The sequence below is a fragment of the Penicillium nucicola genome (genome assembly GCF_028828085.1).
Source record: "Penicillium nucicola strain IBT 29836 chromosome Unknown utg000001l, whole genome shotgun sequence".
Lineage (NCBI taxonomy): Eukaryota > Fungi > Ascomycota > Eurotiomycetes > Eurotiales > Aspergillaceae > Penicillium > Penicillium nucicola.
Genome location: NW_026643125.1, coordinates 3,982,769 through 4,009,845, shown reverse-complemented (window position 1 = coordinate 4,009,845; position 27,077 = coordinate 3,982,769). Strand labels below are relative to the sequence as shown.

Sequence of the window (27,077 nt, the reverse complement as noted above, 5' to 3'; positions counted from 1 at the left end):
GACTGCCATACAACCGTTATGACATGATTTGGTGTCGGCGAATCAGATGCTGCTTATTCGTGCATACGGAGGCATATCTGGCCACAATGCCGATTGTACAAAGAGGGCAGAAGAGACGCGGGGCCCTCAATCATACCAGACAGACTACCAAAGTCTCACCACCCACCACTCACTACAGACTACGGAAACTGACAGCCAAGGACCAACTGCCATCGTCTCTGCCTGCATAGCCGTAACCTCGGGGATCAGGGCTCGGGTAGCGCCGTCGGTATCCGCTTTCCGCCACAGCGGAATTCAGGTCAATCGAGTCATTGGGTTATTGGGTCATTGGGGTCAATTGAATACTCTATCGTCATCGTAATACATGCACATGCTAAAGAACGCTCATTTCGCTGGGACTCGCTCATAAAACACAATATACGCTTGCTCGTTCTGCAGTCGATCCCGTGATCGGAGGTCCCGCGGGTTAAAGTCCGTGGCCCGCTCATCGTCAAACTTCCGCCAGCATTGCCGCTCCGCATCGCGGACCAGGGAAATATAGTGTCCGCTGCCCATGGAGGACCCGATATGCCGCAGGACGGCAAAGGCATCATAGGTAAACGGCGGAACGGTGGCGCCCATGGGGGGCGGAGCCCGGGGATCCTGGGGCGCACTCGGATAGGAAATGACAAAATCGTCCATCCGGAGACCGTGGAGGGGGAACTCGATGGGGGTGTGGATCTTGCGCGCACTCTGGGTCTTGGAGGCCGAGAACCGCTTGAAATGCACAACCAGGATCTGGGGCGCTCGGGTGATGATGATCTGTTTGGTAGCCATGCGCTTGCATTTGCAGTGCGGGCACTTCCAGACCTCGTCGCCACTCAGCATTTCTTCTTGACAATAACTCCTGAGACAGTCGTAGATGTCGCCGGCGCCGTCAACTGGGATCTCGACACTGATGCTGTAGAAGGCCTCATAGGTGGTAGACGTCTTTTTGCAGGTTGTGCACCGCAGTCGACTAGCATGCTGTCCCGCAAAGAGAGAGGAGATAAAAGACTCCTCGCGATGGCAATACCGGTCCCACTCGATTTTTGAGACTCGGCCCACTGGCATTCGTTCCCGTTGCATTTCCTCTGAAAAGGTCAAGGGTCGGAGGGGTGTGCGTTGCCAATTGATGTTGAGATCTTCATGGAGGCAGTCCACCACGAAGTCGAAAAACTCTTTGGCATCTTGCTGTCGATCAATAGCCCATTCCCGATTCAATCGCCCACAGAAGTTTCGGAAAGAAGTTGGCATAATAACCTCGACATCATTCTTCCACAGGGATCGAGTGAGGTTAGCATATAATCCAGGCATGACACCTTGAGATCCTTTCCAGTTCTTTTGTACATAGTAACGGAACCGGTTGTCAATAAAAAACCTGCTCAGCATAACTGTCGCACTGAGGCATTGGATGGTAGAGTTCATGTAGCATGTGACACCAAAATTGGTCAAACCAGTACGCGGGAGCTTAAGACGACCAAGGTGGGAAGCTGGCATATAGAGAGCCGTTCTGCTTGCAGAGTTTTGTCGCTCCAGGTGGGGTTGGATATGTCGTCCATCAGAGACACCGCTGTAGCTGGGACGTGGAACCGCAGGAGCTGGCCGTGACGGTGCCACAGGCATCTGCGACGCATAGTTCGGGGAAGGGCCAGGCGGTGGACGGGAATCTGGGTGCGTCATCGATTGCTGAACCTCGTGTGGTTCGGGGAATCGGCGCAAGAAAGCCTCATATGTATGCACAAATGGAGTTGGGGGTTCCTGCGTAGATTCCTCAATTTCTTCTAGTTCCTCATCGCCGTATGTGCTTGTATCAATCTCCTCGTTCTTAGATTTCTCCATCCACTCGGACAACTCCTTCGAGTTCAGCGGAGTGAACTCGCGCAGTCGCCGTTTCCGAACTTCCAAACTGGAATTTGCGCTAGCCATGGTAGGAACCCTTCCTAAGCCTCGACCGGGACGAGGCACAGGCCGTTTGGCCTGCAGGGAGCTCATGACAGCAGCTGTCGAGGATGTGGCGAGTGACTGTTGGCCAAGGAGATCGATCCATGCATCCAGTCCACCAAGAAGAAGGGCGGGAGGTCGTCCCCCTTTCAGCGGCTTGTATGCATTGAATTCGTAGAGAGTGTCATGCAGGGCTCTTAAATGCGGTGCAGATGTCCCCGCTGGCGAACCGGCGAGATAACTGACGGAATCGGCGGTTTGATCATAATAAACCACAAGATCATATTCATTTCGTTTCTCGAATAAGGTCTGTTCGTGTTCCGGAGAGACAACAAGACGATCCTCGAGTTCCTCGGTGGACATGTTCTCTTTCAAGACCACTGGCTCTATACAAATGATAGATTTTGCATATACATGCCCAGCATCATATTGGTCCCGAGATCGAACATCAATGAGAAGAACGCTGAACTTCCGCAGGTTCTCAAGCAAACTTTGTGCAGTTATTGCGGTGCTGTATGGTAGATCCGGTGAATCACTTCGCGCCGAGTTCACCCCATTGGGTGTCAGAGACCTATATGGGTTTTCATCAATGCCTCCGCGACTCGGACTCCTGTGAGGGGAGCTGGTAAACTGTGAATATCTCGGATTGACCAAGCGTGTGCTCTCGGAGGAGGTTCTTGGGGGATTCGAGGGAGGCTTCGATGGAACAGTGAAAATAGGGCTATAAGCCGGGTCCGGGGCACGTGGGAGCGAGGTATTCAGGGGAACCTTGGGAGGAATAGTCGGGACACTGGAAGATGACCCCATGCCACGAGGTCCTAATGGACGCCTTGGCGGTGGGGAGCTGTAATGCCCCGAGATCGCGTTGGACGGATGAAGTGGAGTCTCTGCAGATCCTCGACTCGGGCTTCCCGGTCCGGCCGGACTTGTGCTTAAATCATATTGGTTCGAGGGTGGAGATGCCTTAAGTTTGGCAAAACGTTGCGCTAGCATATCATCCGGGGGACTGGAGAATCTTTGTGCATGCGAATGAGGTTCGGGTATGCTCTGGAATCGACCCGGGCTCGGCATTCTGATTTCTGATCCGGAATGGCGATTCTCGCGGCTCCTAGGTGTGGCGGAGGATTGTTGTGGTGACCTAGAGGTAAATACTCCTGTGGGTTGCATCCCACTTGCCAGGTTATCTTCAATGATCTCCTGCTTGATCATGTCCATGGTGCCTTGTTTGGTTCGTACCGACATCATGAGATCGGCAAACTCCTTATACCAACCAGGGCGCTGGTTGACCGTGGTTCGATAATCTGGATGATGGGGGATGATATTGATGGTGATTTCAGAGGCATGAAGGTATTGTATGTAGGCCTTATCAGGGAAGTTATCTTCCACTAGGGCGATGGCCTGTTCAATTGCCACGGAGGCCGTTCTCAGGAGTTGATTTATCTATGATTGCGTCAGTAAAATAAAAATAAAAAAATAACTCAAGGTATCCCCAGTCGAGAGACTGTCTGGACATACTGGTATGCTCTCATTGACATTTAATGAAGCAGCCTGATCCTGCAGGTCTTTGATATTCGGAAATCGAGGACGGCGCGGGATAGGAGTGCCATTTGAGTAGTCCGGTCTGCTGACCTGTGTGGAATGCATGGTATCCCCCACCGAGTAAGGACGGCTGTCCTTCCACGGTGGTATGTTTGGAGGTGATGGCAAAGTTGCCGCATCGGAGGACATGGTAGATCCAGACAGCGAGCGGTCTTAGCGCATGATTATGTTCAAGTTGAGAAATGGACAGAGGATAACTCAGGGCAACCCTGGAGGCCCTTCAGATTGAAACACAAATGAGCACGAAAGAAGGGAATGTCAAGAGAAAGAGGACAGAATCCAGGAACGCAATGCGGGATGCCTCTGGGGTAATCAGATGACAGTACCTCACCGCCCCCGGCCTATGACGCCAGGGGCTTAGTCAACGTCGAGCTCCAGGGCTCCTCCACTGATCAGTCTGCCTTCGCATCTACCTGCAGCTATTGTGCTTTGTGTCTACGCCTGGTGTCTACTTTAATTATGGCTGGTTGGTTCTCTTCAACTTCGCCGCTCGATGAGCAGATCGAGCGCGCAACGGGTTCCTCGCTGTGAGTGATTGCCTAGAGGGGATTACGCCCAAACTGGGCTCTTCCTGGTGAATCTTTGTCCAAGTGATTCATTGGTTAACTTCTATATAGAGAGGATATTGCCCTCAATCTCGAAATATCCGACATGGTCCGATCGAAGAGCGTGCAGCCCAAGGAAGCAATGAGATCCTTGAAGCGACGGCTGGAGAATAGGAACCCCAACATTCAGCTGGCGACTCTGAAGGTGACTTACATCCAGTATCTCGCCGTATAGTAGAGCAAATACTGACGACGCGCGTTAGTTGACAGATACATGTGTCAAAAACGGAGGCACCCACTTTTTGGCGGAGATCGCATCTCGGGAATTCATGGACAACCTCGTTTCATTGCTAAAATCTGAAGGCGCCCCTTTGAATTCAGACGTTCAAGGAAAGATGTTAGAGCTCATTCAGAACTGGGCCATGGCGGCACAGGGTCGAATGGACTTGATGTACGTGGGGGATACATATCGCAATCTCCAGAGCGAGGGGTACCGTTTTCCACCAAAGACCGAAATGAGCGGCAGTATGCTGGAAAGCAGTGCTGTGAGTGTTCTGCTATTTTTGAAGTGAAGTGGAAGCTAACATATTGTTTCAGCCCCCCGAGTGGATTGACTCTGATGTCTGTATGCGATGCCGAACAGCCTTTAGTTTCATGAATCGCAAACATCATTGCCGAAACTGTGGCAATGTTTTCGATGCTCAATGTTCCAGCAAGACCATCCCATTGCCACATCTCGGAATATTGCAGCCTGTCAGGGTGGATGATGGATGTTATGCCAAGTTGAACTCCAAGTCGTTTGCGCCACCGGGCGTGTCGGATCGATCTACGTTTAAGAACAACTCGATCACTAAGTCTAGCTCAATGGAGCCTCGAGCAGCTAGAGCGGATACCGGATTTGATGACGATTTGCGACGCGCATTACAGATGAGCCTTGACGAGGCCGAGGGCAGAGGCACTTCGGGATTCGTACCCCAGACGGGCAACACCCCAGAAACGGCTAAGCCTGCTCCTGCACCAGTCAACCCGGAAGAGGAGGAAGATGCAGACCTTAAGGCTGCGATTGAGGCATCATTGCGAGATATGGAACAGCACAAACAAAACCATGCAGCGGCATTGAAGAATGTTCCCACGCCAAGTTCTGCGTTCCGTGATTCCTCAAGCACGCCAACTCCCCTACCCAAAAATCCTTACGAACTCACACCTGTCGAAGCCGAGAACATCCATCTATTCTCAACGTTGGTTGATCGGCTCCAACATCAGCCCCCGGAACAATCCTCAGGGAGCCACAGATTCAGGAGTTGTATGAGAGTATCGGTTCTCTTCGACCGAAGTTGGCCCGTAGCTATGGAGAGACTATGAGCAAGCATGGTGAGTTGCATCTCGTCGGTATAGAATGACAAACTGACGTCGACAGACACGCTACTCGATCTACATGCCAAGCTCTCAACGGTCGTGAGATATTACGATCGAATGTTGGAAGAACGTCTTTCCAATGCTTATCCTCATCATGGCCTTGGCTATGGAGCTGTTCCTGGCGCAACTCAATATCCCAATATCCAGCCAGGGTTTGTTCCCCAAGCCCCTGATGCACAAGCTGGAGCGGAGAATTTCTATTACGGAAACCAGATGGACAGCTCTCGCCCACCAACCGCCATGTATGCACCTCAGACGGCGAATGTCGAGGGATATGGAGGTGGATTTGGCACTGGCCCCGGCGCCTACGTATCGCACACTCCACATGGAGGTCAGCCGACCGAGGCTCCCAACCAGAACTGGGGTGGAAACCCTTACCCATCTCTCGGGGCACAGTCACCCAATGCTGCTCCCAACAACTACACAACTGCACCCGCCCCAAGTGCTCCGTCTCAGTACTATACTGGACCAACTGATGCAGAGGCGAACAAGTCACCAGTCACCGAGCCTCCATATCAACCATCGCCTATCATGCGACGAGACTCTCAGTATCAACCTAGTGCACCTCCAGGCGGATCTGCCGTGCCCGAACAGTCAAACATTACCGGGTATGCACAGCCTGGTTACTCGGTACCTCCTAGCGCTCCAGCACCTCACCAGCAAGCAACCGGTTCTACTCCTCACCCGCAGTCCTTTTACTACTCCCAACAGTCCCAACCTGCACCACCTGTTTACCCACCAATTGCCACTGGGCAACCAAGCACGTATGCACCCGAAGCCCCCACTCAAGCACCGTATCAGCAACCGCGACCCGTGGAGGAGAGTTTGATCGAGCTGTAGCGTAATTGCATTCGGGGCGTTATTTGTAACTGACATATTTGATGATACCTGAAGAACTTGGCAGATTGAATAGCTTCTATCCAGCAACTATCAGTAATTATCAACTAAAACCATCAAATAGAGTAAATACCTGTAGCGACCAGCATAACCCCAGGGCTATTTTAAGTGGCTTACATGATATCATGTGACCGGCACATGGCTTCCCCCACACCGCGTAATTACGGTATTATTACTCGCTCCTTGAACTTAATCGCCGAAGACAGCGAGATCGATCAACGTCGATTCCTTCTTTTCTTCCACTCTCTCTCTCTCTCTCTCTCTTTGTTTCCGGTTCTCCTTGTGGGCATTTGATTTCCTTTTTGGTGTGACCCAAATTACATTGGCTCTTCATTCTCTACCTGCATGTTCTCCGATCTCTCGTGAGACCTCTTGCCTCGGCCAATCCCCACGTTCTAGTGAGCATCGCGGATTATACGTCTGTGGCTCCTCTGGGAGCTCTCTCTGCAATGCCGAATTCCAATACCACCTCATCCCCCGTCAAGCGCCCCGGTCTCGGCCGCCGTGCAGTATCCTCTCATGCAGTTGTCACGCGCGCCAACCCGAATGACCTGTCGGAGTCTCACACGCAGAAGGCGCCCGTGCATCATAAGGCACACCGCGCCCATGTCGTTGGCGGCCACCGCAATCACCACCGAAACCCCTCCGTCGGTAAAAATTTGGGAAAACTTCAGCGATTTCAACTTCCTCAAGTAGCTCCCGAGACAACCGGCCGTCATCATCAGCGTAAGAAGTCTGCGCCCGCCACCCCGATAGCGAGTCCCAAAGAAAGTGGACATATTCGTTGGGATAATGTTGTCGATAACCCGCCCACCGCCCCTTCCATGAAGAGAAACTACTCGACCCCTGCCTTGCGCCGGAATAACTCGGCTGTCGGAAAGAAAGCGCTGGTTACCGAAAGACCACATTCCAGTGCGGCAAAGAAGAAGACGGTCGGCTTCGAGTTGGGTGACGACGACGTCGAGGTCTCTGACGCTGATTGGGAAGATACCACTCAGTCGCCCGAAAGTACGCGGCGCAATTCTGTCGTGCCATCTAATCATAGTGCTGATAACACCACTGTTCTTGTCGATCCCCTTACATTTGTGAAACGCCCCTACCCTCAGATTGCTCGGGCGACCAGTCTCCCAGAATCAATCACAGGCAAGTTCGCTCGGGAACGCGCCGAATTAGAAGAAAACCAGATTCAGGAGGAAGACGAGGATCATCACGAATCGGACGACGACTCTGAGAACTCCAGCCAGCACACTGAGCAAGGCGATATCGCAACTCGCCTGCTCAGCCCTTCGCATTCTGCCAAAGCACCTCCTGCCATGTCTTCAATATCGGCGATGGTCAAGCCGGCGGTTCAGGATCCTGCATCTCGCAGCAGTGCATCTCTCAACTTGGCCGCCGGCCAGGAAAGCGCTCGCCGTACCTTTTCTACCGCCAGTATGGCCAGCATTCCTGGCTCTCATCCTAACGCTACCTCATCCTCTATGGAAGGAGGTGTCTCGCGATTCATTATGAACAACAAGAACAGTATCCAAGCATCATCTCGCACTGATTCTGACCCAAACACCCCGTCTTCATTCCTCCCCCACTATCACCCACAAACTCCTCCTTCCCCTGGTCGCGCCCCCGGCAAATCCACTGCTTCTCCTGCACGCCCTCGTGGCGCCGACCTACCTTCTCGCACGCAGCAGAAGCTCTGGCTTCAGCGCACGGCCACTCTCAATAACTCTCCCCCTGATAACCACGGAGTCCCTCCTTCGGTAGCCCCGTCCACGGTTGATCCAACCTTCAACACAGTCAACACTACTCGCCCTGGCACTGTCACATTTGACACCAGTCGTGGGCTGACCAGTGGCGGTCGAGCTGGAGGTGCGGGGCATGACGGTGAAACTCGGCATATTCGCAAAGCGTATGAGAAAACATCCCTCGAACTTACGGTTGTGCGACGCTTCCAGTCTCCCACCGGAGAGAGTTTCGCCCGACTTCGTCATGTTGTCCGAGCAGCAAAGCTTGCGCAGACTTCAGCACTTGGCAAGCCCGTCAGGTCAGCCCCGTCTTTGACTCTTCTCCAACAAAGCAAGCGTCCTCGTCGCCTCAGCTCAAGTCCTGCATCCAAACCAGCAACTGGTACCGCAACCAATGCGGATGATCCTGCGACTAATAGTAACCCCGCCAAGCCTGCCAAGTCTAATGATCCTTCTGCTCGCATTCTCTCTACTTCCGCGGAAGCCTCCCGGGATCTCACGGGGGATAACGAAGTCGAAGACTACCAGGTCAACGACACCGAAATGATGATCCGCCGGATCTGGGAGAGCCGAGAGGTAGCCACACACGGCTAACTTATGATGATTCAACTTATATCTTCCCTCATACGTTCATGATAATTCTTTAGCTTGCACGGCTGCTCGGCGTTGGTGGCAATTCTTCTGTTTTTTTCAGTCCTCATTAACCTTATCATCAGCATCATGACTGAACATAACCTATATTTCTTTGTCTACCTCTTTACATTTGTCAATATATCTTAACCTGCGAGCCAATGCCATATAATGTAATTCCAACCTCAGCCCACTCTGAACCTCTCGGGGCCAGCTATCCGAGCCCACTTATTCCTCTGCTACCATTTGTCTACCCCTGCATAACAAATTGGCTGCCTACGAATGGCCCCTTTCATTCCTTTCGGTTGATGCGACATCCGGGGTTGTGCGCATGCCCCAAGGTGGCCTGATGGATGAGTAATGGTCAATCCCGCCCTCCTGATTTGCCCTACATAACCCTAACTATCACTTGTCAACAGAGGTGTTTATTGTGCAGATGAATATCAAGTCTATTGTTATTCTCTCGTCATGGACAATCCCATACCGCTGGTCGCCGGCCAGATCCTCCGAATTGCCTACTACAGCACCGGAATTCTGCTGGTCTCAATTATCCTCAATGTGATCAATCAGCTCGTCTTCTACAGTAGAAAAGAACCTCCTGTGGTCTTTCACTGGGTTCCCTTTATTGGGAGTACTGTTGCATATGGCATGGACCCATACCAGTTCTTCTTTGCGTCCCGTGCAAAGGTGAGTGTTCTATACGTAAGTGTATGCCCAATGTCACAAACTCACGGACAATTAGTACGGGGATATCTTCACTTTCATCCTGCTAGGAAAGAAGACAACTGTCTACCTAGGCGTCGACGGCAATGAGTTTATTTTGAATGGAAAGCTTAAGGATGTCAACGCGGAAGAGATCTACAGCAAGCTCACTACGCCCATCTTTGGGAGTGGTGTTGTCTATGACTGCCCTAATTCCAAGCTCATGGAACAAAAGAAGGTACTTATTCTCAATCCACGAGATATTTATCTAGATTTATGGTTCTAACCACGAATGCTCCGGAATAGTTCATCAAATTCGGCCTAAGCCAAACAGCTCTGAAATGCTACGTCCCCCAAATCGCCGACGAAGTGACCTCCTACATCAAGTCCTCGGGCAAATTCAAAGGCCAATCCGGAATTATAGATCTAGCCGCGACAATGGCAGAGATCACAACTTTTACAGCAGCCCGCACCCTACAAGGTGAAGAAGTTCGCTCGAAACTGACTTCCGAATTCGCCGAACTCTTCCACGACCTTGACCTAGGCTTCCAACCTATCAACTTCATGCTACCTTGGGCACCGCTTCCACACAATCGCAAGCGAGACGTAGCTCACGCACGCATGCGAGAAGTTTACCTAGAAATTATTCAAGCGAGACGAGAAGCTGGTGTTAACACCGACCCAAGCCCAGATCCAGCCTCAACAACCGACAAAACAAAAGGAACGGACATGATCTCCAACCTAATGGCAAGCATCTACAGGGATGGCACACCAGTCCCAGACAAAGAAATAGCCCATATGATGATAACCCTCCTTATGGCCGGCCAGCACTCCTCCTCAGCAATCAGCTGTTGGATAATCCTCCGCCTAGCCTGCAACCCAATGATGACAGAAAAGCTCTACGAAGAACAGCTCCAAAACCTCGGCCCCGACCTCCCACCACTGACATACAAAGACCTAGACAAACTCCCACTGCACCACAACGTCATCAAAGAAACCTTGCGAATCCACTCCTCCATCCACACCCTCATGCGCAAAGTGAAGAACCCCCTCCCAGTCCCCGGAACAGACTTCATCATCCCGCCTTCGCATACACTTTTATCCAGCCCAGGCGTGACGGCGCGTGATGCACGCTACTTCCGCGATCCGTTGAAATGGGATCCGCATCGGTGGGAGGAGCGAGTTGAGGAGGAAGTCGATGAGACGGATACCGTTGATTATGGATATGGGGCTGTTTCGAAGGGGACTCGGAGCCCGTATTTGCCATTTGGGGCTGGGAGACATCGGTGTATTGGGGAGAAGTTTGCGTATCTTAATCTTGAGGTTATTGTTGCTACCATGGTTAGGAGATTTCGGTTCTTTAACCCTGAGGGGGTGGAGGATGTTCCTGATACTGATTACTCGGTACGTATTTGGATTTTGTCTACATTTGATTGGGTTTTGGCTGACTCTTGTGATTTAGTCTCTCTTTTCGAGGCCTGTTCAACCTGCCAATGTGCGTTGGGAGGTTCGGTCATAGGATGGAGTTGATTTGTTGTTGTTGATTTGTTATTGTTTCGAGATTATTTTGTAGTGTGAATGGGTTATCGTACAAGAGGCTCGGAAATTAGGGCTGCAGAGAAGAATTACATTCAATTGATGTTTACATTGCAGAATCGGACTCATTAAACAAAAAAGTAATGTATCCTAGTAGTCTATCGCATTTAACAGTGGCTTCTAAATGCCAACTGTCAGTCAAACGCAACCAATAAAGAGATCTTAGGGCGACCAAGGGAAGACAGGAAATATGTAAAATCTCTCAAAACATGGGGTATGAATAGCGAGGTGTTGGTCATGAATAGAGCCGAGAGAAGCCCGAAAAGAGGAAAAGTACACAACTTCATATCTTTAAACAAAGTGGTTGATGGTTGCCAGGACTTATACAGATAGACACCGAAGCAGAGTATGAAGATGATTATCAAACAGCAGGAAGAGAAGAATCTATGCTCTTAACCACGATCCTTCCCTTTACCACGTTGACTTCCATGCCCTCCACGCCGAGGATTGGGGTTCGAACCTCTCGCACCACCGCCAGCATGACTTGCATTTGGAACTCTTTGCGGCTGAGCCGGAGTAGGACCATTCGAACTCGTCTTGGAAGTCAAATGTTCAGATCCAGAAACGGACGGACGCTGTCGATCTGGCGTGGCAGACCCATCACCACTGGTATTCTTGGGGCCACGACGCTTGCGCGGAGTACTTGGTGCCTTACCGCCACGTCCACTCTTGCCAGGACGAGGTTCCGTTGGTTCAGGGTCCATGAGACCCTGGACACGTTTGCTTTCCTGGTCCCACCATTGCTGGAATTCTTGCTCGGCTTGGATTTCTTGCATGTTGTGCTTTGCTGTGGCTGCTTCGCGGATTGCTTCCTTTTCACTTTGTTGCTGGAGTAGGATTGTCGATAGGTTAAAGGAAGCTCCAGATGGGGAGCGGGATCCTGTGAGGTCGGGACGAGGGATGTGGCGGATTGATTGAATTGCTGGTTGAGGTGATGTGATATTCTGGGATGGGGAAGGTCCCGATGGAGAGGGTTTGGATGGCTGTAAGCTGGTTGAGATACTGCGGCGCTGGCTCTGCACGGGTGTTGCAATCGGCTTTGACTTGGTTGGTGGTGTGCCAGATACAGTCTGTCGCATTGTCATGGATTTCTGTGCTGATTTACTGGGCTCGGGAGACTGAACACTTTGGCCTGGTAAAGATTTGAGTTTGACTGGCGTTGCTGGCGGGGCTGCTGGCTTTTGCCAAGGGTTTGAGGGTGCGTCTTTCGCCTTCTGTTGTGCAGCGAGCTGTTCCTGTGCTTGCTGTTGTTGCATTTTCTTTCTTTCCTTTTGGGAAATTTTTGGGGTGAAGTTTCCACTGCTTTCACGTCGGTCTGCCATGCCTAATGTAAGGTTTGATACCCGAGACTGTGACGTTTCGCCCATGATGTCCTTCAGATCCTTCTTGGAGCCCGAGATCGTAGGAGGACTCCATGGCGCGGATGAGGGGCCAGACGATGATCCATCGCGCTTTTGGCCGAGAGCACTTGCCCTAACCTCAGACGGAGATTGCGTGACGGACATCTCTCGTGGAGATCCCATTTGATCATCCAAGAAATTGCCCTCGCCCAACGACATGGCTTCTGGAAGGCTGGCTCCCAGTGCTGGTGAATCGGGATATGATCTGTCTTCGGCAATGGTATCTCTAAATCTGACTCCACGCATGGCACCTTTACCTTTTGGATCGGGTGTCATGGGGCCCTCATCATCCATCTGGAACATAAGGTCGCTTGTTGATTGCCTTGGCTTGAGCATTGGACTGCTACTAGCCTTTGGCGACTCTTTGGGAGGAGCGTTCTTTCCTTTGCGAGTTGATGGGGATGCAGACACCTTCTCATTGGCTGTCTGCCGAGGTCGAATGTCATCCGCTTCGAGACGATCGAGGCGAGTCTGCAAGGCCATGGCATCGATGCGTCGCTGTTTGTCTGTCTCGACGGAGCTGACTATCTCAGGATATTTCTCGAGGATATAGTCTTCGGAGTTGCGTCCACGGGAAATGGGCCAACAAGATAGCTGGTTCTCATGACATATCAGATCCAATTCGCGGAGGAGGACGTCGTCCAGATCATGGAGATATCTGTTGGCTAACATAGCCTCCATATTGAGGCAGATGTATTCCAAGGCAGCATCCTTAAATTCAGTAACATAGCAAGGCGTGACAGAGTTGAGAAGGTAGCACACGTTGCGAGTGGTGACAAAACGACCGAGCATCTTCTGGCAAATTTGAGACAGTCGGTCGATCATGAGTTCGTTTGCCACAAACATGACATCCATCAGTAAGTCAATGAAATCCTCAACATCGTTCATCCGAACTTCATCGAATAGCCGGTCTTCTGTGTCAGCATATAGATAGCGCAACACAAAGTCAAAGACGGAACGATCAATGTGTTTTAGATCGACATGCACCTTTTGGGTGGGGTCCGATCTACGCAACTCTATCCACTTTCCACCTGCGCGGCCATTGAAAAGAACGTCGAAGAATGGGCATCTCTCGCAAACAACTTGACTGTGCACTTTGACAGTATCCCCTTTGAGCTGGACCACCACATCTGCGCTATCAAAGAACGAGGAGTGGTTGATAGCATGAGCCATGTCAATCTTCAAGCTCTTCTCGGGTTCAATCATGAGTCTCGCTGCGCGTTCCAAGGCTGACAAACCGAGTTGCATAGCAACCCGCATAACCTCCGTGCGAACCTGCCGGTAACGAGCCGCATTTGCAGGCGAACTCCTTGCAAGATGCCAGACATCAAGAATGCCATCTGTGTAGAGGAAAAACACCACGTTGAGGATGGCCAGGAAATCCACACCATGGATCCGAATCTGGGGACGTCCGTCCTTCCCATACTCGATATCGAAAACATCTGAGACGGAGGAATAATATGATTGCCGGAACTCTTCCAGGGCCTTTCTGATCACTGGACTGCGGCCAGCCAGGAGAAATTCATGGACGGGGATCCGAGCCTGGGACAGGGAACTAGTCATCCAAACAGTCCCCTCAGACCAGATAGGTAGAAATTCATTTTCAATGTCCGCGGATGTCAAGATGGCTCGTTGCATGCTTTTGCCGGAGGAAAGTACAGCAGGAACATCATCTGCCTCCAAAATGGCATCCACGTCTTCCAACTCAGGGGCTGTGAACGGAGACAATGGCAAAATGTCATTCCAAAGATTGCTGGGCTCAATGTGAATCTGTTCTTTGGTGACATCGCAGTCACGCTGAGCTACAGCATAGGCCCCGAAGGCGTTGCTGCGTACTGCCACAGCTCGCGAGAGACCAGGAATACGAGCAAACTTGTAATCCTTCGAAGCGCCCTCTTTCTTTTGTGTACGGCGTTCTTTTCTCCAAGCAGACCCAGAGGTTGTGCAAATGATGATAGAGCCATCTTGTCCCACATCGACATCCCTCGCTGCCATGTGGGACTTCTTGACAGACCATGCCCGAACAGGAGCCGCCAGTGAATTGCGAATCTTGGCGGGATTGGTGGTGGAAGCAGAAGTCGAGGAGTTCTCGGACTGATTGGCTTGAACAGTGAAAACATCGCCAGAGCTGGATAAAGCACATATTGTGTTTCCGCCGCTTGTCAGTTTCACGATGTGATTGGCAACTCCATCATATCTAGTGGCCATGAAGCTATCGCGGATGAATCTTGAGCTTACTTCCAGAGGGAACGACAGCTTTGAGTATCCATAGGATGAGAACACCCAGACTTCATGGTTCTGTAGAAGAACAGCCGTAGCACGATCAATCGCGGAAACCATCTGGATCGGGCAAGTAAAGAGAGATGCTCCGACGCGCCGTGGGGTGGTTTGAATTTCAAGAGAACGGGCATCGGAATCGACCAAACCTAACTGGCCTTCGTTTTTGCCAAATGTATAGAGACCTGAAGTACTGAATACAACAGAATGAATAGAAGATGCTGCTGCACCTAGAATGCTCTCCTTCTTGAATGGATTGAAGATCTGACGGGGTGTCAACTGCACAGGGACGTCATTCCGGTTATTGGTTCTGGGAAGTCCGTAGCCGAGCTGTCCGTACTTGTTGCTGCCCCAGCTGAAGATTTCACCGTGTTCTGTGATTGCCAGGGTATGATCTTGACCCAAGGCAACAGAAACAACCCTCTTTCCGTCCAACCCACCATTTTCAATACAAACAAAGGTGAATCGCGTCACTTCATCGCCTGTTCCCAGGCGTCCGCCTGGGCCGAAGCCACACATAAACAGATTAGCCTCGGGGTCATCCGTAATGATGGCGGTATGCAGTTTGGACATGATGATGTTTTGATATTTCATAGGTTTGTTCCTGATCAACGAAGGCAACTCTTTCGAGTCGCTCTCCGAGATGGTATCTTCAAGCCCAAGGCGCTCCAGTTCTTCCAGGTATTCGCGATAGAACCGGTGCAGAAGATGTTCAGGACGCTTCAAAGATATCCTCTCTGGGAACTGTCGATCATCCTGATCGCCCAGACCAAGATTAAGGTTCTTGTTACTCCCGAGGGTGAATACTTCATCAGCACAGACATCCATGAGAGGCTTCAAGACGCTCTTAGTGGCATATGCGTCATCTTCCCCGGGATCTCCGAAGGCTGATGCAGCATTCGATGCAGCGTCGCTATCCAGGTCATCGATCATCGACCTTGGCCAGGGCGACGAAAGCTGCTTGATATCACGGGTCGTGATCGTTGCGCCAAAGACGTCGAACGGACTGAACCCCTCACGATCCTTGATCTTAATCAGACCACCGCTCGGATGGCTTGAAATTCCAACCTTGCTGAAATCCGTCATGTCTTGCACGTCGCGCGCCATAAGCGCCTGGGCAATTGTGGCATTTCCAGCATAAAGAGCCCGATGCAAAGCGGTCCACCCGCTTTCCCAGTCCTGCGCATAGATATCAAGGAAAGGAACCTCCAATAAAGCACGTGCGAAGCTAGCGGCGGTGGGTTTCAAGGAAGAGGCAACATGGTGAAGCAATGTGCGGCCGTAATGGTCCCGAGCATTCACGTCGGCGCGCGACAAGTTCACGACTCCGCGTTGCGACTTATCCGACACAGGTGTACCAGGCGATGATCCCAGGTTCTTCTTGCTTCTGGATGGGATTGGAGATGATGCGATCATTGCCCCAGGACTCGCACCCTTTGCTGACAGGTTGGCCACTGCAGGCGTTCCGGAGCCTGCAGCTCGCGGTCCCGCGAACGTCGCATTCGCCAGGAATCGCTGGAAGCTCTCGACATCATCTTGTATGAAAAACTCCCAAAGCTTGTTACTCATGTGCCCGAATTGATCGACGCGCCGAATCTCTTATCGGACCCAAGCTGGTCGTCGCCGTCAGGGACCGCGACGGGGCTGGGTGACAAGAGAATTCTTCGGAGAAAAAGAAAGGGAGTGTCGACACTGGATGAGTCGACTCGAGCTTTGGCGCAGTGTTCCGGCAATAGCGAATTTTGGTGACGCGAAATTGATTGTGGGATCGGGGTATGCGCGTGTGGCGAAACGGGTAGGTATTCGGTGCTGGCGAGGAGGATGGATGGAGAGGTCTTAAAAGATGCAATGATTCCCTATACCTGGGTAGTTTCAAGAAGAGAAGCTGGAAGAGGAGCTGACTGGGGACAAGAGATCCGGATGCTCGATGTCATCCGTGGATCGTGGAACCTCGCGGGGTAGGCGATAGCGGCCTCGGGAACAAAATCAAGGATCGGCACACCTTCAAGAATGTATTCCACTTGGCATATTATTCAACACTATTTTAGGAGTATAAATTCAACAGGTTAAACTCACTTTTGCAATTCATATCACCTATTAAGTTGTCTTCATTACAATCTATATCATATGAATGGTCTACGTGCAGATAGATATCCCTACATCTATAGAAATGGGGCTATTGTCCAACAGGCCGTTGGAGCCCTCTGCAACATCTGACTGACCAATAACGACGCACACGTCCCTCCATGCCCCCGGAGGAGAGGCGAGGATCATTCAGGGCGAGCCCGTGGGGGAGTGATAGGGGTATAACCTCACGTCTCAACTCCGTGCTCGCGACGCCATTTTGACGTGCATATCTCCCCTCTTTCCCCCGCTTCCATGTCCGTAGTGTCCCTTGGCTGCTTTCATGCCCCCTGCATACTTCAACGTATGTGCAAGTTAACTTAGTTGATGGCTTACTTCTATATCTTGTTTGTGTATGCCACTTTTCCAAACTGGAGTCCGGAGATGTTGTCCGATCCCATATAGACTAAGCATAGAAAGTAACGTATTGGATCTTAGTATCATCCGCTAGGCAGCTACTTGCAATGAAACAAGCAGAGCTATACTTCTTTCACATTCATCTACAACTATATATTTCATTGGTCACCATCCAGCTGGAAGAAATCACAATAACGCCTCAATTCTGCACTACCGATACTGGTGAAGTAGACTTGCGAGTGGAGGGCAACTCGCCGTCTTCGCGGAAATTCCTAGATGCGTCCTGCGTCACAACCCCAGCAACAATCAAGGAGATCGCTGCAATGAGTTCAGCCAAGAATCCCAGAATGAGACGGATAGCGAGCGAGCCAGTAGTCGGGTTGAGATATTGCTTCTGGGTGCAGAGGTAGACAAGACTGTAGAAGACGCGAATGCCAATCCAAACCAGAGCAAATGCAAGAGTTGTGAGCAACTGGAAAGTGAAAGGTGAGTGGTTTTATATACGACTTAGATTCAGAGAGCTTACTGTTGTTCCAGCGCGACCTACAGCGCTTGTTCTCGCCGGCGTGATAAATGAGAAAACAATCCCACCAACTAATGCTGCCCAGCAGATGGTCAAAATTGCAATCCCTGCTTTGACTATGCCATCCGCCGTTTCAACCGGCTGTTGATGCTTTTGTAGCTTTGCAGATCCAGCTGCAGTCAGAGCGACACCGCCAACGACGAAAATATGATAGAGTAGTGCTAGTGCCCATTCAAGCTTTTGATTGAGACCCAGTATGCGATAGATGCGGCTATGAGCCTGAGTTAATGGCTTAGTCGTTTCAGGGATAGTTATGTGGACTCACGCTTCGTGTAAGATACCACTGGCCCCGAGAAGGAGAGGAGAAAGTCCTACGCTAGCGATGATGCTTGCCGTGGGACTGGAGGGTTTAATTGCCAATGCATTGCCAATTATTCGGAGAGTGCAGAAAATGAAGAGGAAGAGCCACCCAAGCAAGCCCTGGCGTCCATGTTTGATAATGAGGTATACCGTTGGGAAGGCGAGGGCAATATAGATTGCTAGTTCGGCTACAGACAAAGCATTTGTCATCGTAGCGGATAGAAATGAATCGTTTAACGGCTTTTTTGAAAAATAAACTTGAAATGAATGGATATTCACGCCAGGCGAGATTATAGGAACAATCCCAGAACAGGGCGATTGCAAGTCCCTAAATACTTCATTCTCTCAACGCCGATCATAATCCCTAATGCTATTTTCAACTAAAACCAATCCTTTATAAGCAAAGATGGAGGCAGATCATTTTCCTGCTCAGATAAGCCCCCTGTTGTCACGGTAAAGGTATATCATTTTTGGGGGGGCTCATGGGCTTAGTGCTTATTTTGGTATACAAGCTCTGCCCCACTGTCAAATTTTCTCCGACCATATCCAATGAACGGACTTTCGGCCCTTATACTGCCACTTTACTGTCAATCATAGCTTCAATCATGACGCTGGACCCATAAAATATGCCACCCGCCACAGCCTCATTCAAACCCGATACCGAGTGCGCCAAACACAGTGCGGCAAGTGGGGCCTGCCAAAAGAGCATACAAGCCGAAACCGAAGTGCATCCCGAGATATTCTGCAGAGATATAGCTTCAGCCAGGTTGTTTGCAGGCCATCTCTTAGTTTTGTATATCTTTTGTTTCGATAGGAGTACTAGACAAGTCATAATGTTGGATCTGTCCATTACTTATGAACCGAAACATTGATCACATTGCCCCTACGAAGAAACATAGACCCTCTGAAACGTTTGAGGTTAACCATACAAGTTACAGCATATAGCAGTGTAGAGTGCATATGAAATGCAGGTTTCGTTGCCTTGCGATCATCGTTAAAGGAAGGATCAAGGGAGTGGCCACTCTCCGATAAAGGAATTTTCCAAATTACATCAGGGTAAATCATCAGTCCCAGTTGAGAAGTAAGTTCCAACATGACATCAGATCAAAAGATGAGAAAGCCTGAGGGAGAATCAACAAATTACTTGAGGCGAGCGCCTCCCAAGGCCTAAAGACATTAAAGGATTTATGATACATGAACAGATCAGAAGGGTAGATGATTCAAGTGAAAAAAAAACTCGATTGAAAGATTTAAATTGAAATACTGGCGAGATGATATGATTTTAGACCATCCACATATTCGGCTTATAACTTATACGATGAATACGCATCCTCAGGGTCTCTATATACCCCTCCCATAGACGTCGGCATTTATTACAAATCAGTTTTATGGAGAAAAGGAACCACAAGCCCCTAGACCCCAAAATCTTACGATAATATATTAACACGACAGTGAAGCCAAGCAACGGAAAATGTGACCCTAGCCCCGCACATGTGAACATGGTGAGAAATATCTCAATGAAACTTTGCAGGATGAGCAAGAAGGCTTCAACAGCCTTATTGACGGGTTCCGAGCGCTGGTCAGGTGGACTCATGGTCAACCTGCATCATGGGGGTCGGGGCGTATTCGCGACGTATCCCACCTGGGCAGCGAGGCTCCGGCGATGATGCCCGTTTGGTCACATCGTCACAAAGTAAGTTATAGCAAACTGCATAGCGCCCTGAATATGCAGGATATCAGTGTTGTCACTTCCTAGGCTTACCTCTTGCCGCTTTTGATGAAGAAATGGGAAGGATGATGCCCAAGATATTCACCAATTCGCTGTAGCCCTAAACGCCAGGGACACTGGCGCTAACTGTGCCCCGCATTTCACTTGAACGTCACCTCTTTTCACTGTTTTGATGGTCATATATCCAAGGATTCAGCTACCATCGACCTCGACCTTTTCTAGATTCACCCGAGGCAGCTAAAATCACCCACTAAGAGGCATGACTGATGTATTCCCCAGACGAAATCTCAAGATCTACTGCAGGAAAGAGATGAGACCTCATATTGAGCCATGCAAGTGTCTTTTGCCAAATAGCCAAGACATCTTCCTGTCGTAACTTACTGCATACTCAAGTCCAGTTCTGGGGAGTAGGAAAATGAAGAATGGACATTCCCCAGACATGAACATCAAAGCGTGCAATTCATATTTGACGCCTCGTGAATACTCTTGACTATTCTAAGACTAGATGGTTGTTTCCCCCCCCCCCCCGTAATAATGCTCAGTGGATATCAGATATATCCAATATAACTTAGGGCTAAAACCCAGCGCCAAGTACTCATTCTAGGCACCAACTGCATCCACCCCATAATAAAGAGGAACCGTGAAGACAATTCCCCGAAGACCAACCGATAGTTCTTGTCGATCCCGGAAGCAACGGAGCAGACTCTTTATGGGGGCGGGGTCGGCGCCGATCCCCTCGAACGGTGGAGACGCCCTCTGTTCCTGCCTGGGTGTTTTGTGTCTTCCATCCACATGCTAAGCTGAATACACTCGGCTCGTGTCTTCTTCTGAGTTTGCAAGCATGAATTGTGGCTTGAGGGTCCCGGAAACCCATTTCAAACTCGTTCTAGCGCCAACGAAACGGTTTTCAGTGCATAAGACATGCTTGTCTTGGCCCGATGGTTGCAATAAAGACTCCAATAGTGATCAGCGCCCCTTTGGCCGACCTCGGTAGAAGATTACAATCACATTCACAAAATTTACGACCAAATGTGCGTTATATAGCATCCATAGCGAGTCACATCTGTTAGTTCTTCATCCAGCGTTCTTGCCTTGCCTTGCCTCTTCTCGATAGAGCAAGAAGATGGCCTTGTCAATTGTTCGCATGGTGCGCCTCGCCCTCCTGGGCTTATTCGCATTGCTGTCAATTGCTGCAGCTCTTCCTGTGGAGGATGTGGCTATTCGTGCTGTTCCACAGGACCCTAGCACCGATCCATTCTACCAGCCTCCTGCTGGCTTTGAATCTTCAGCTCCTGGAGCAATTCTGCGCCAGAGAAAGATCAGTGCTGCGTTCTTCGGCTTTCTTCTCAATCCTGTGACAGCGTATCAAGTGTTATATCGCACCACTGCTATCAATGGCTCGGCAATTGCAACCGTGACAACGATCTTCAAGCCGCTCATTGCTAAGAATGATCGGTTTATCTCTTTCCACACGGCATACGATAGCTCGGCGGTCAAGTGCAACCCTAGCTATAGCTACCAGCTTGGTGCGCCGCAGACTGATCTGATCTCTTCGGTGGAGACTCTCATCATAGAGGCGTATCTCCTGCTTGGTTATACCGTTGCATCCCCAGACTACGAGGGGCCTGATGCGGCATTTGGCCCAGGCCGCCTGGAGGGAATGGGTGTCTTGGATGGTATCCGTGCTGTAAATAACTTCAAAGACACCCTTGGTCTCAAGAACCCAATGGTTGTTGGCGTTGGATATTCAGGCGGTGCCCTAGCCACCGGCTGGGCTGCATCCTTACTCTCAAGTTACGCGCCAGAATTGAACGTCAAGGGCTGGGTGCAGGGTGGTACGCCATCGAATCTGACAGGAACTTTGGTTTTCATTGACGACACGGCTTTTGCTGGCTTCCTTCCTACAGCCGTGGTTGGACTTGCAAAACCCAGTGCCTACGGCGCCGAGCTGAACCCAGTCCTCGATGGCATCTTGACAGCCACAGGCCGGGAGAAACTCGATTTTGCCGCAACACACTGCGCCGTGGAGAATTTGTTCAGCTTTGGTGAAATGTCACTGCTAAGCACCGATATCCAAAGCCTGGGTCGGGGTCTCCTCGCTGAGCCGACCATCAAGTCCGTTATGGACAAGAATACCATGGCTGTCAACAAGGCTGAAACCCCAACAGTACCGGTGTTTGTCTATCATGCAACCCAAGATGAGATTATTCCGTATTCCAATGCGTCGACAATGGTCAATTCTTGGTGTGGCTGGAATGCGAACGTCAAGTTCACAACTTATGCCAATGGAGGCCACGCAACGACCGAGCTCATCGGTCTCCCGGATGCTCTCCAGTTTGTGACCAATGCGTTTGCCGGCAAAGTTGCTAGTGGCTGCACTGCAAACACTGAGCTGTCGAGTGTTCTGAATCCCATTGCGCTAGGGGTTGCACTTGAGCCACTTCTTCTGAAGCTTGTTGAAGCACTTGCCCACCTTGGTAAGCAGGATACGAATGTTAAGAGTGATACTCAGGTGCTTGCTCAGACTATTACTACATAATGCCCTCACTGGGCTGATGGTGGGCTGAGTGCAAACAAGTTAAGCTGAGATGGGGAATATATGTGCTGTCTTAGGCAGCATCGTTCTTAACGACCTCGGGAGCTCCTTTATTTATCCTCTTGTGCGGGACACTATGTGTATATAATGCGCGGATATACTCCGCTTAGGACATACTCCATGCCGTCATCTTGAACAAAGGCTTGATCTTGAGATTTACATAATCTACTCATGTCTTAAACTGGTCATAACTTTAATTTTCAGAATACCTCATTTTCTATAGTAACAATATGTGTCGATGTAATGTGGGTTCGGAGATTCTTACGCGCGTGTCTGTGAATAGTCAGCTAATCTCTTAACCCTTTCCCGGAATCTTTTGTTGTGTGTACAGGCTGGTGAGAGTGACGAAAGTAGACCTTCAGAGGTTCGACTAAGGGAAATCCGAGGTAGGTCCATGTTGAAAGAGCGTCGGGGAGAGACTTCGAAACCAGTGAAAAGGGAAAATCAAGGTGAGGCTGAATAGCTTTTAAGGTACGGTTTTGTAGATATGGCGAGACTTAAGCCTCTAGACTTCTATAAAAGGCAAGGATAAACCCCGACAAATAAGATAATAGGAGAGTCTCCGAGCTAAGATGATCACACGAAGAAAACTCAGGAAATGCGGGCTATGGATGCTACCCCTGCATCTGGAGATGTCTATAGATCAGCAAAAATGCGGAGGTCAGGCTCCCCAGTCACGAATGAGAGAATATGACGTGTTTGACATAGTGTAACAAATGAAACATAACCTGGAACATCGTCCTGCACATACCATCGACATCCCTGACATTTCTCCAAATCATAAATTTAGAAGCGAAATCAGCTGCGGTGATCACATCATGGAGATCAGCCGCTTATCAGTAGGCAACGGATGCGGATGCCCGTGAACAGTGGATGATGTTATGAACACACAAGGGGGTTTTTATCACAGCAAAGAAACAAGCTGAGATGGAAGATAATGCCAAATAAGAAATCAAAGACCAAGCAGCAACTTATCCCTGAACAATGAGCTTAAGGTGTGCAGAACATAACATATGCAAGAGCCCCCCGGTTCGGGAAATCGAGTCACCGGGTGTGCGTCACAGAGGTTATCTTATTAACTTACACCTTCACACCTTCTCCTCGTATTTCCCCCTTCGATATTCATCCTCCCCAACCCTCCTCTACACGTTGTGACTCACCTCCCCAGAATCTGTTGTTGATGCGGAGAAGCTCTAGACCGTGCTCCGAAGGTCCTAGACCGGAGTCCCATCAATACTGCGTATTCATTCGTTAAGCGCCTCACTTTAGTATCGTGGGTTTGTTAGCATGGACTGCAGCTCAGGACCCATCGCTGCCCGATTGTTCTCCTGATAACAGATTCCGGTGATAACGCTCCGTCAGGGTAGGCAACGACAACCATCATGCTTCATCCGCCTTATGGCTAACACCGCTAGGGCCCATCATGCATCAGCATCCCCGAACACCAGCGGTGCCTTCTTCGGTACCGTCGTCGGCGCCATCGTTCCCATCCAGACCGACAACGCGGGACGACCTGCGAGACCAAGACTCCACCCCAAGCTCCCCCACCGTGGATATGGGGTTGAATTCAGCCAGGGGCCTAGGGATAGAGCCTGGATCTCAACCTGAACAGGCGAGGAATGCGGCTCCGGCCAAGGAGGCACTGGCTCGGTTGAACCAGATAATCTCGGTAGGATCCCCAGATCGTCCCTCGGGCGTAGAAGGGCCGCCGGCTGATCGTTGATCTTGTTCATTGCAGAATTACCACACCAAGGCCGCTCTCATTATCTTGCACTCGCGTGTTACGCTCCCTCCATCGTTCACCAAGGGCTCCGACTCTCCGAGAGTGAACCGCTGGGTAGGTAACCCCTCATCAGTCCTTTCGGGCGGCAATGCATAGCCGAAGTAACGGGCGCTGATTGTTCATTTCGTCTAGTTCAATGTCGAATTAGAGGACACCGATATTCTGAGAGAACCCCTGCGAGTTTGGAGAACATGCGACGCCACAGAGAACCGACCGCCGCCCCTCGTTATCGAAACCTACCTCGACACCAAAGGCCTCACAAATAACCAGAGTCTGGTCATTCTGGATGAGAATGGGAAGAGATGGGATGTGCGGGAGTCGCTCACGGCACTGCGAGGTCACGCGAAGCCTTACCAGTCAGACAGCGACGAGATCATTCTGGAACGATGGAAGATCGAATTGGGGGAGTCAACGAGCAGGCCTCCAGCTGATTTGGGCTCGATATTGCCGACTGTGTACAAGAAAAGCATCGTGCTCTTCAGATCATTGTTCACATACTCCAAGTTCTTGCCTGCGTGGAGGTTTTCCAAGCGCAACAAGAAATCACGGAGGAGTCCAGCTCTTCAGATCAAGTATCGAGTGGTAGATGCAAGCGCTCGCCGAGATACATCTGTCGATCATTTGACGGCTCCTCTGAGCGAGGGTAGTGAAAAGGTGGTGGACACTTACAACTTTGGTATCACAGAGTCACCTGCAGGGCCTTTCTCAGTGCAAGTCGCGTATCGCACGAACTGCGACTTCCGCGTCGATGATTCGGAGGCTTTGTTGAGCTCGCGGTTCATGGGGGCAGATGACGAGATCTTCCGTCCGTCGTTGCCTTCAGAAGATATGAATCGCCTCAACCCGGAGGTAGGATCTGTACCAGTAGAAAGACGGACAGTTGAGAATCCTGACCGCACACGCGCATATGGAAGTCTGTCAACGTTCCATCAAGTTGGTCCAACGACGGGGGCAAGTCCAATCTCCGCGTTACGAGCACTCAGAGACTCCGGGGCAACATCGCCTTCTCCAACTGAGTCCCCAAAGAAGCTCCTGCCTCCTGCCAAAGTGGTGCCTGCTGGCCGAGCCGCGCAAATCGCCGGCGAGAGTGGCGCGTCAAGCTTTCCTCGTCGCCCTTCTGTTTCTTTCCAACCTTTCAAAGCTCCTCCTCTTTCTGCCTCGCCAGCTCTTGCAGACTCTCCCTTGGGTGTCTCTCCTCGTAATACGTCCTCTCGCATGCAGACTGGCACATCTGCCGATTCACGCTTCATGCCTCCCCCTTCTTCGGCCGCTTCTGCGCGACGACCTCTTTCCATTCCATCCGAGATAGCCATTTCATCCTCCAACTCCGCCTCTCCCAAGACAGCTCCTTCTATTTCGCGATACAGCAGCTCTTTCAGTCACCGACGAGGCCGTCTTTCTGCAGGCGCAAACCGACTCGACGATGATCATTCAAGTGGTAGAGCGAGTGCTACCTCGTCTAATGCCCAACCTGGATCAGGCCTTCTGGCAGAAGCTACAGGAACCAGCGCAGAGTCTATCCATGCAGATGATGAGAATATTTCAGACTTCCTCAAAATGCTAGACTCCAAGAAGGATTTGTTGAAGTCTCCAACCTCGGCATCTATTCAGTCTGGTACCCAGAGACTCTCGTCTACCCAACTCGCTCTGAATCGTTTCCGAGCCATGCGCGACTCCAACGACGTTTTGTCGGATTCTATGTCAGCTTCTATGCAAGGACATCGCCCTTCGGTCTCTTCAAGCAAACAGCTATCGGGAGTTCCGCCTATGGTTTCAGGCACTTCGGTCTCCACGGCATCTTCCCCCGGAAAGCCCATCTCTCCCCACACTCCCCACACTCCTCATACTCCCGCTATCCGTTCTCGTTTGAGCTCCAATAGCGTTGCCGATGATATCGAGATTGATCACCGACAGATACCTCGTATTGAGCACGACTCTCCACTGCAAGAGCATCCAAGCATGGAGGGTACACAGGGGCCTTCTTCTACTGCTGGTGCTATCGACATTCCTACCTCGCCCCGCGTCTTCTCTCCTGCCTATCGTCGTTCGAGCTCTGCCGCTCAGCGCCGGGCCCCTGCCACGGGTGACGATGATGATATCTTCCCATTCGGTCTACGTAGTCTCAGTCTCGGGGCCGATGACCGCCCAGCTGTTAGCCCGGAGGCCACCCAGCCACAGAACGAATATGTCAGCCCAGACACCACCACTTATGATTCTCAGAAGGACCGGCAGTGCTCCATCGAAGACCGAAGTGCACCCTCTGCGTCTACAGCTGGTCCATACCGAGACAGTGCCTCCCTTCGCAGCCAGATGTCTGGACCAACAGGAGCCTCGGCTTCCTCGAATCCCCATCTTTACCAGCCTCGCTTCGCCAGCTCTCGCGGCCGCGGAAACTCCGGCGGCCACTCACTAAGCTCTGCATCCAGCAGTCTAGCCCGAGGTGCCAACATCCCACCGCATCTAGTCGAGCGCGATCAAGACCGCGATGGCAACGCCAGCGGAAGCAACAGTGGAAACTCAACCATGGAAATCCGCCGTGGCTCAATGCAGCGCCCTGGAACAGGACGAACCTTCTCATCCCAAGCACCAGAAGATGATGAACCTCTTCTTTTCGCCATGAGCGACTTTGGCGCCTCACGCCGCAGCTTGGAGGAGAATCGTGGTAACCATGGCGGTGCCGATTCCACCGGAGGTTCTAGACGTGGCAGTGGGAGACGGGGAGCTGGGCTTCCTAACTTCCATATCTGGTGATCTTAATATCTGCTTCGATGCCAAGATCTATCTATGAATCTCACTGTCATCATGTTTGACTATCCCCTTCACTTCTTTTGATCTTCACTTC

The 27,077-nt window shown here is 50.9% G+C and overlaps 8 protein-coding genes across 8 annotated transcripts; 5 read left to right on the top strand and 3 right to left on the bottom strand.

The window, feature by feature from the left end:
- Positions 1 to 384: 384 nt before the first annotated feature.
- Positions 385 to 3,690, bottom strand: N7511_001516 (putative ubiquitin C-terminal hydrolase; the record flags this gene model as incomplete). The annotated part of the gene is made up of 2 exons (XM_057123941.1): positions 385 to 3,402; positions 3,478 to 3,690. 2 exons carry the CDS (start codon positions 3,688 to 3,690, stop codon positions 385 to 387), a joined length of 3,231 nt encoding a protein of 1,076 aa, XP_056989674.1.
- Positions 3,691 to 4,020: 330 nt separating this feature from the next.
- Positions 4,021 to 6,362, top strand: vps27 (ESCRT-0 subunit protein VPS27; the record flags this gene model as incomplete). Its single annotated transcript, XM_057123940.1, has 6 exons — positions 4,021 to 4,088; positions 4,179 to 4,311; positions 4,370 to 4,651; positions 4,704 to 5,344; positions 5,389 to 5,477; positions 5,524 to 6,362. The coding sequence occupies 6 exons, from the start codon at positions 4,021 to 4,023 to the stop codon at positions 6,360 to 6,362; spliced, it is 2,052 nt and encodes a 683-aa protein (XP_056989673.1).
- A 506-nt stretch (positions 6,363 to 6,868) lies between these two features.
- On the top strand, positions 6,869 to 8,752 carry N7511_001514 (uncharacterized protein; the record flags this gene model as incomplete). Its single annotated transcript, XM_057123939.1, has 1 exon — positions 6,869 to 8,752. One exon carries the CDS (start codon positions 6,869 to 6,871, stop codon positions 8,750 to 8,752), a length of 1,884 nt encoding a protein of 627 aa, XP_056989672.1.
- Positions 8,753 to 9,256: 504 nt separating this feature from the next.
- On the top strand, positions 9,257 to 11,009 carry N7511_001513 (cytochrome P450; the record flags this gene model as incomplete). The annotated part of the gene is made up of 4 exons (XM_057123938.1): positions 9,257 to 9,475; positions 9,531 to 9,728; positions 9,797 to 10,894; positions 10,953 to 11,009. The coding sequence occupies 4 exons, from the start codon at positions 9,257 to 9,259 to the stop codon at positions 11,007 to 11,009; spliced, it is 1,572 nt and encodes a 523-aa protein (XP_056989671.1).
- A 469-nt stretch (positions 11,010 to 11,478) lies between these two features.
- N7511_001512 (BTB domain and ankyrin repeat protein) lies at positions 11,479 to 16,332 on the bottom strand (the record flags this gene model as incomplete). Its single annotated transcript, XM_057123937.1, has 1 exon — positions 11,479 to 16,332. One exon carries the CDS (start codon positions 16,330 to 16,332, stop codon positions 11,479 to 11,481), a length of 4,854 nt encoding a protein of 1,617 aa, XP_056989670.1.
- A 1,111-nt stretch (positions 16,333 to 17,443) lies between these two features.
- N7511_001511 (uncharacterized protein) lies at positions 17,444 to 18,337 on the bottom strand (the record flags this gene model as incomplete). The annotated part of the gene is made up of 3 exons (XM_057123936.1): positions 17,444 to 17,716; positions 17,771 to 18,038; positions 18,093 to 18,337. The coding sequence occupies 3 exons, from the start codon at positions 18,335 to 18,337 to the stop codon at positions 17,444 to 17,446; spliced, it is 786 nt and encodes a 261-aa protein (XP_056989669.1).
- Positions 18,338 to 20,979: 2,642 nt separating this feature from the next.
- N7511_001510 (uncharacterized protein) lies at positions 20,980 to 22,395 on the top strand (the record flags this gene model as incomplete). Its single annotated transcript, XM_057123935.1, has 1 exon — positions 20,980 to 22,395. The coding sequence occupies one exon, from the start codon at positions 20,980 to 20,982 to the stop codon at positions 22,393 to 22,395; it is 1,416 nt and encodes a 471-aa protein (XP_056989668.1).
- A 1,480-nt stretch (positions 22,396 to 23,875) lies between these two features.
- N7511_001509 (uncharacterized protein) lies at positions 23,876 to 26,986 on the top strand (the record flags this gene model as incomplete). Its single annotated transcript, XM_057123934.1, has 3 exons — positions 23,876 to 24,121; positions 24,191 to 24,289; positions 24,368 to 26,986. 3 exons carry the CDS (start codon positions 23,876 to 23,878, stop codon positions 26,984 to 26,986), a joined length of 2,964 nt encoding a protein of 987 aa, XP_056989667.1.
- Between the last annotated feature and the right edge of the window lie 91 nt (positions 26,987 to 27,077).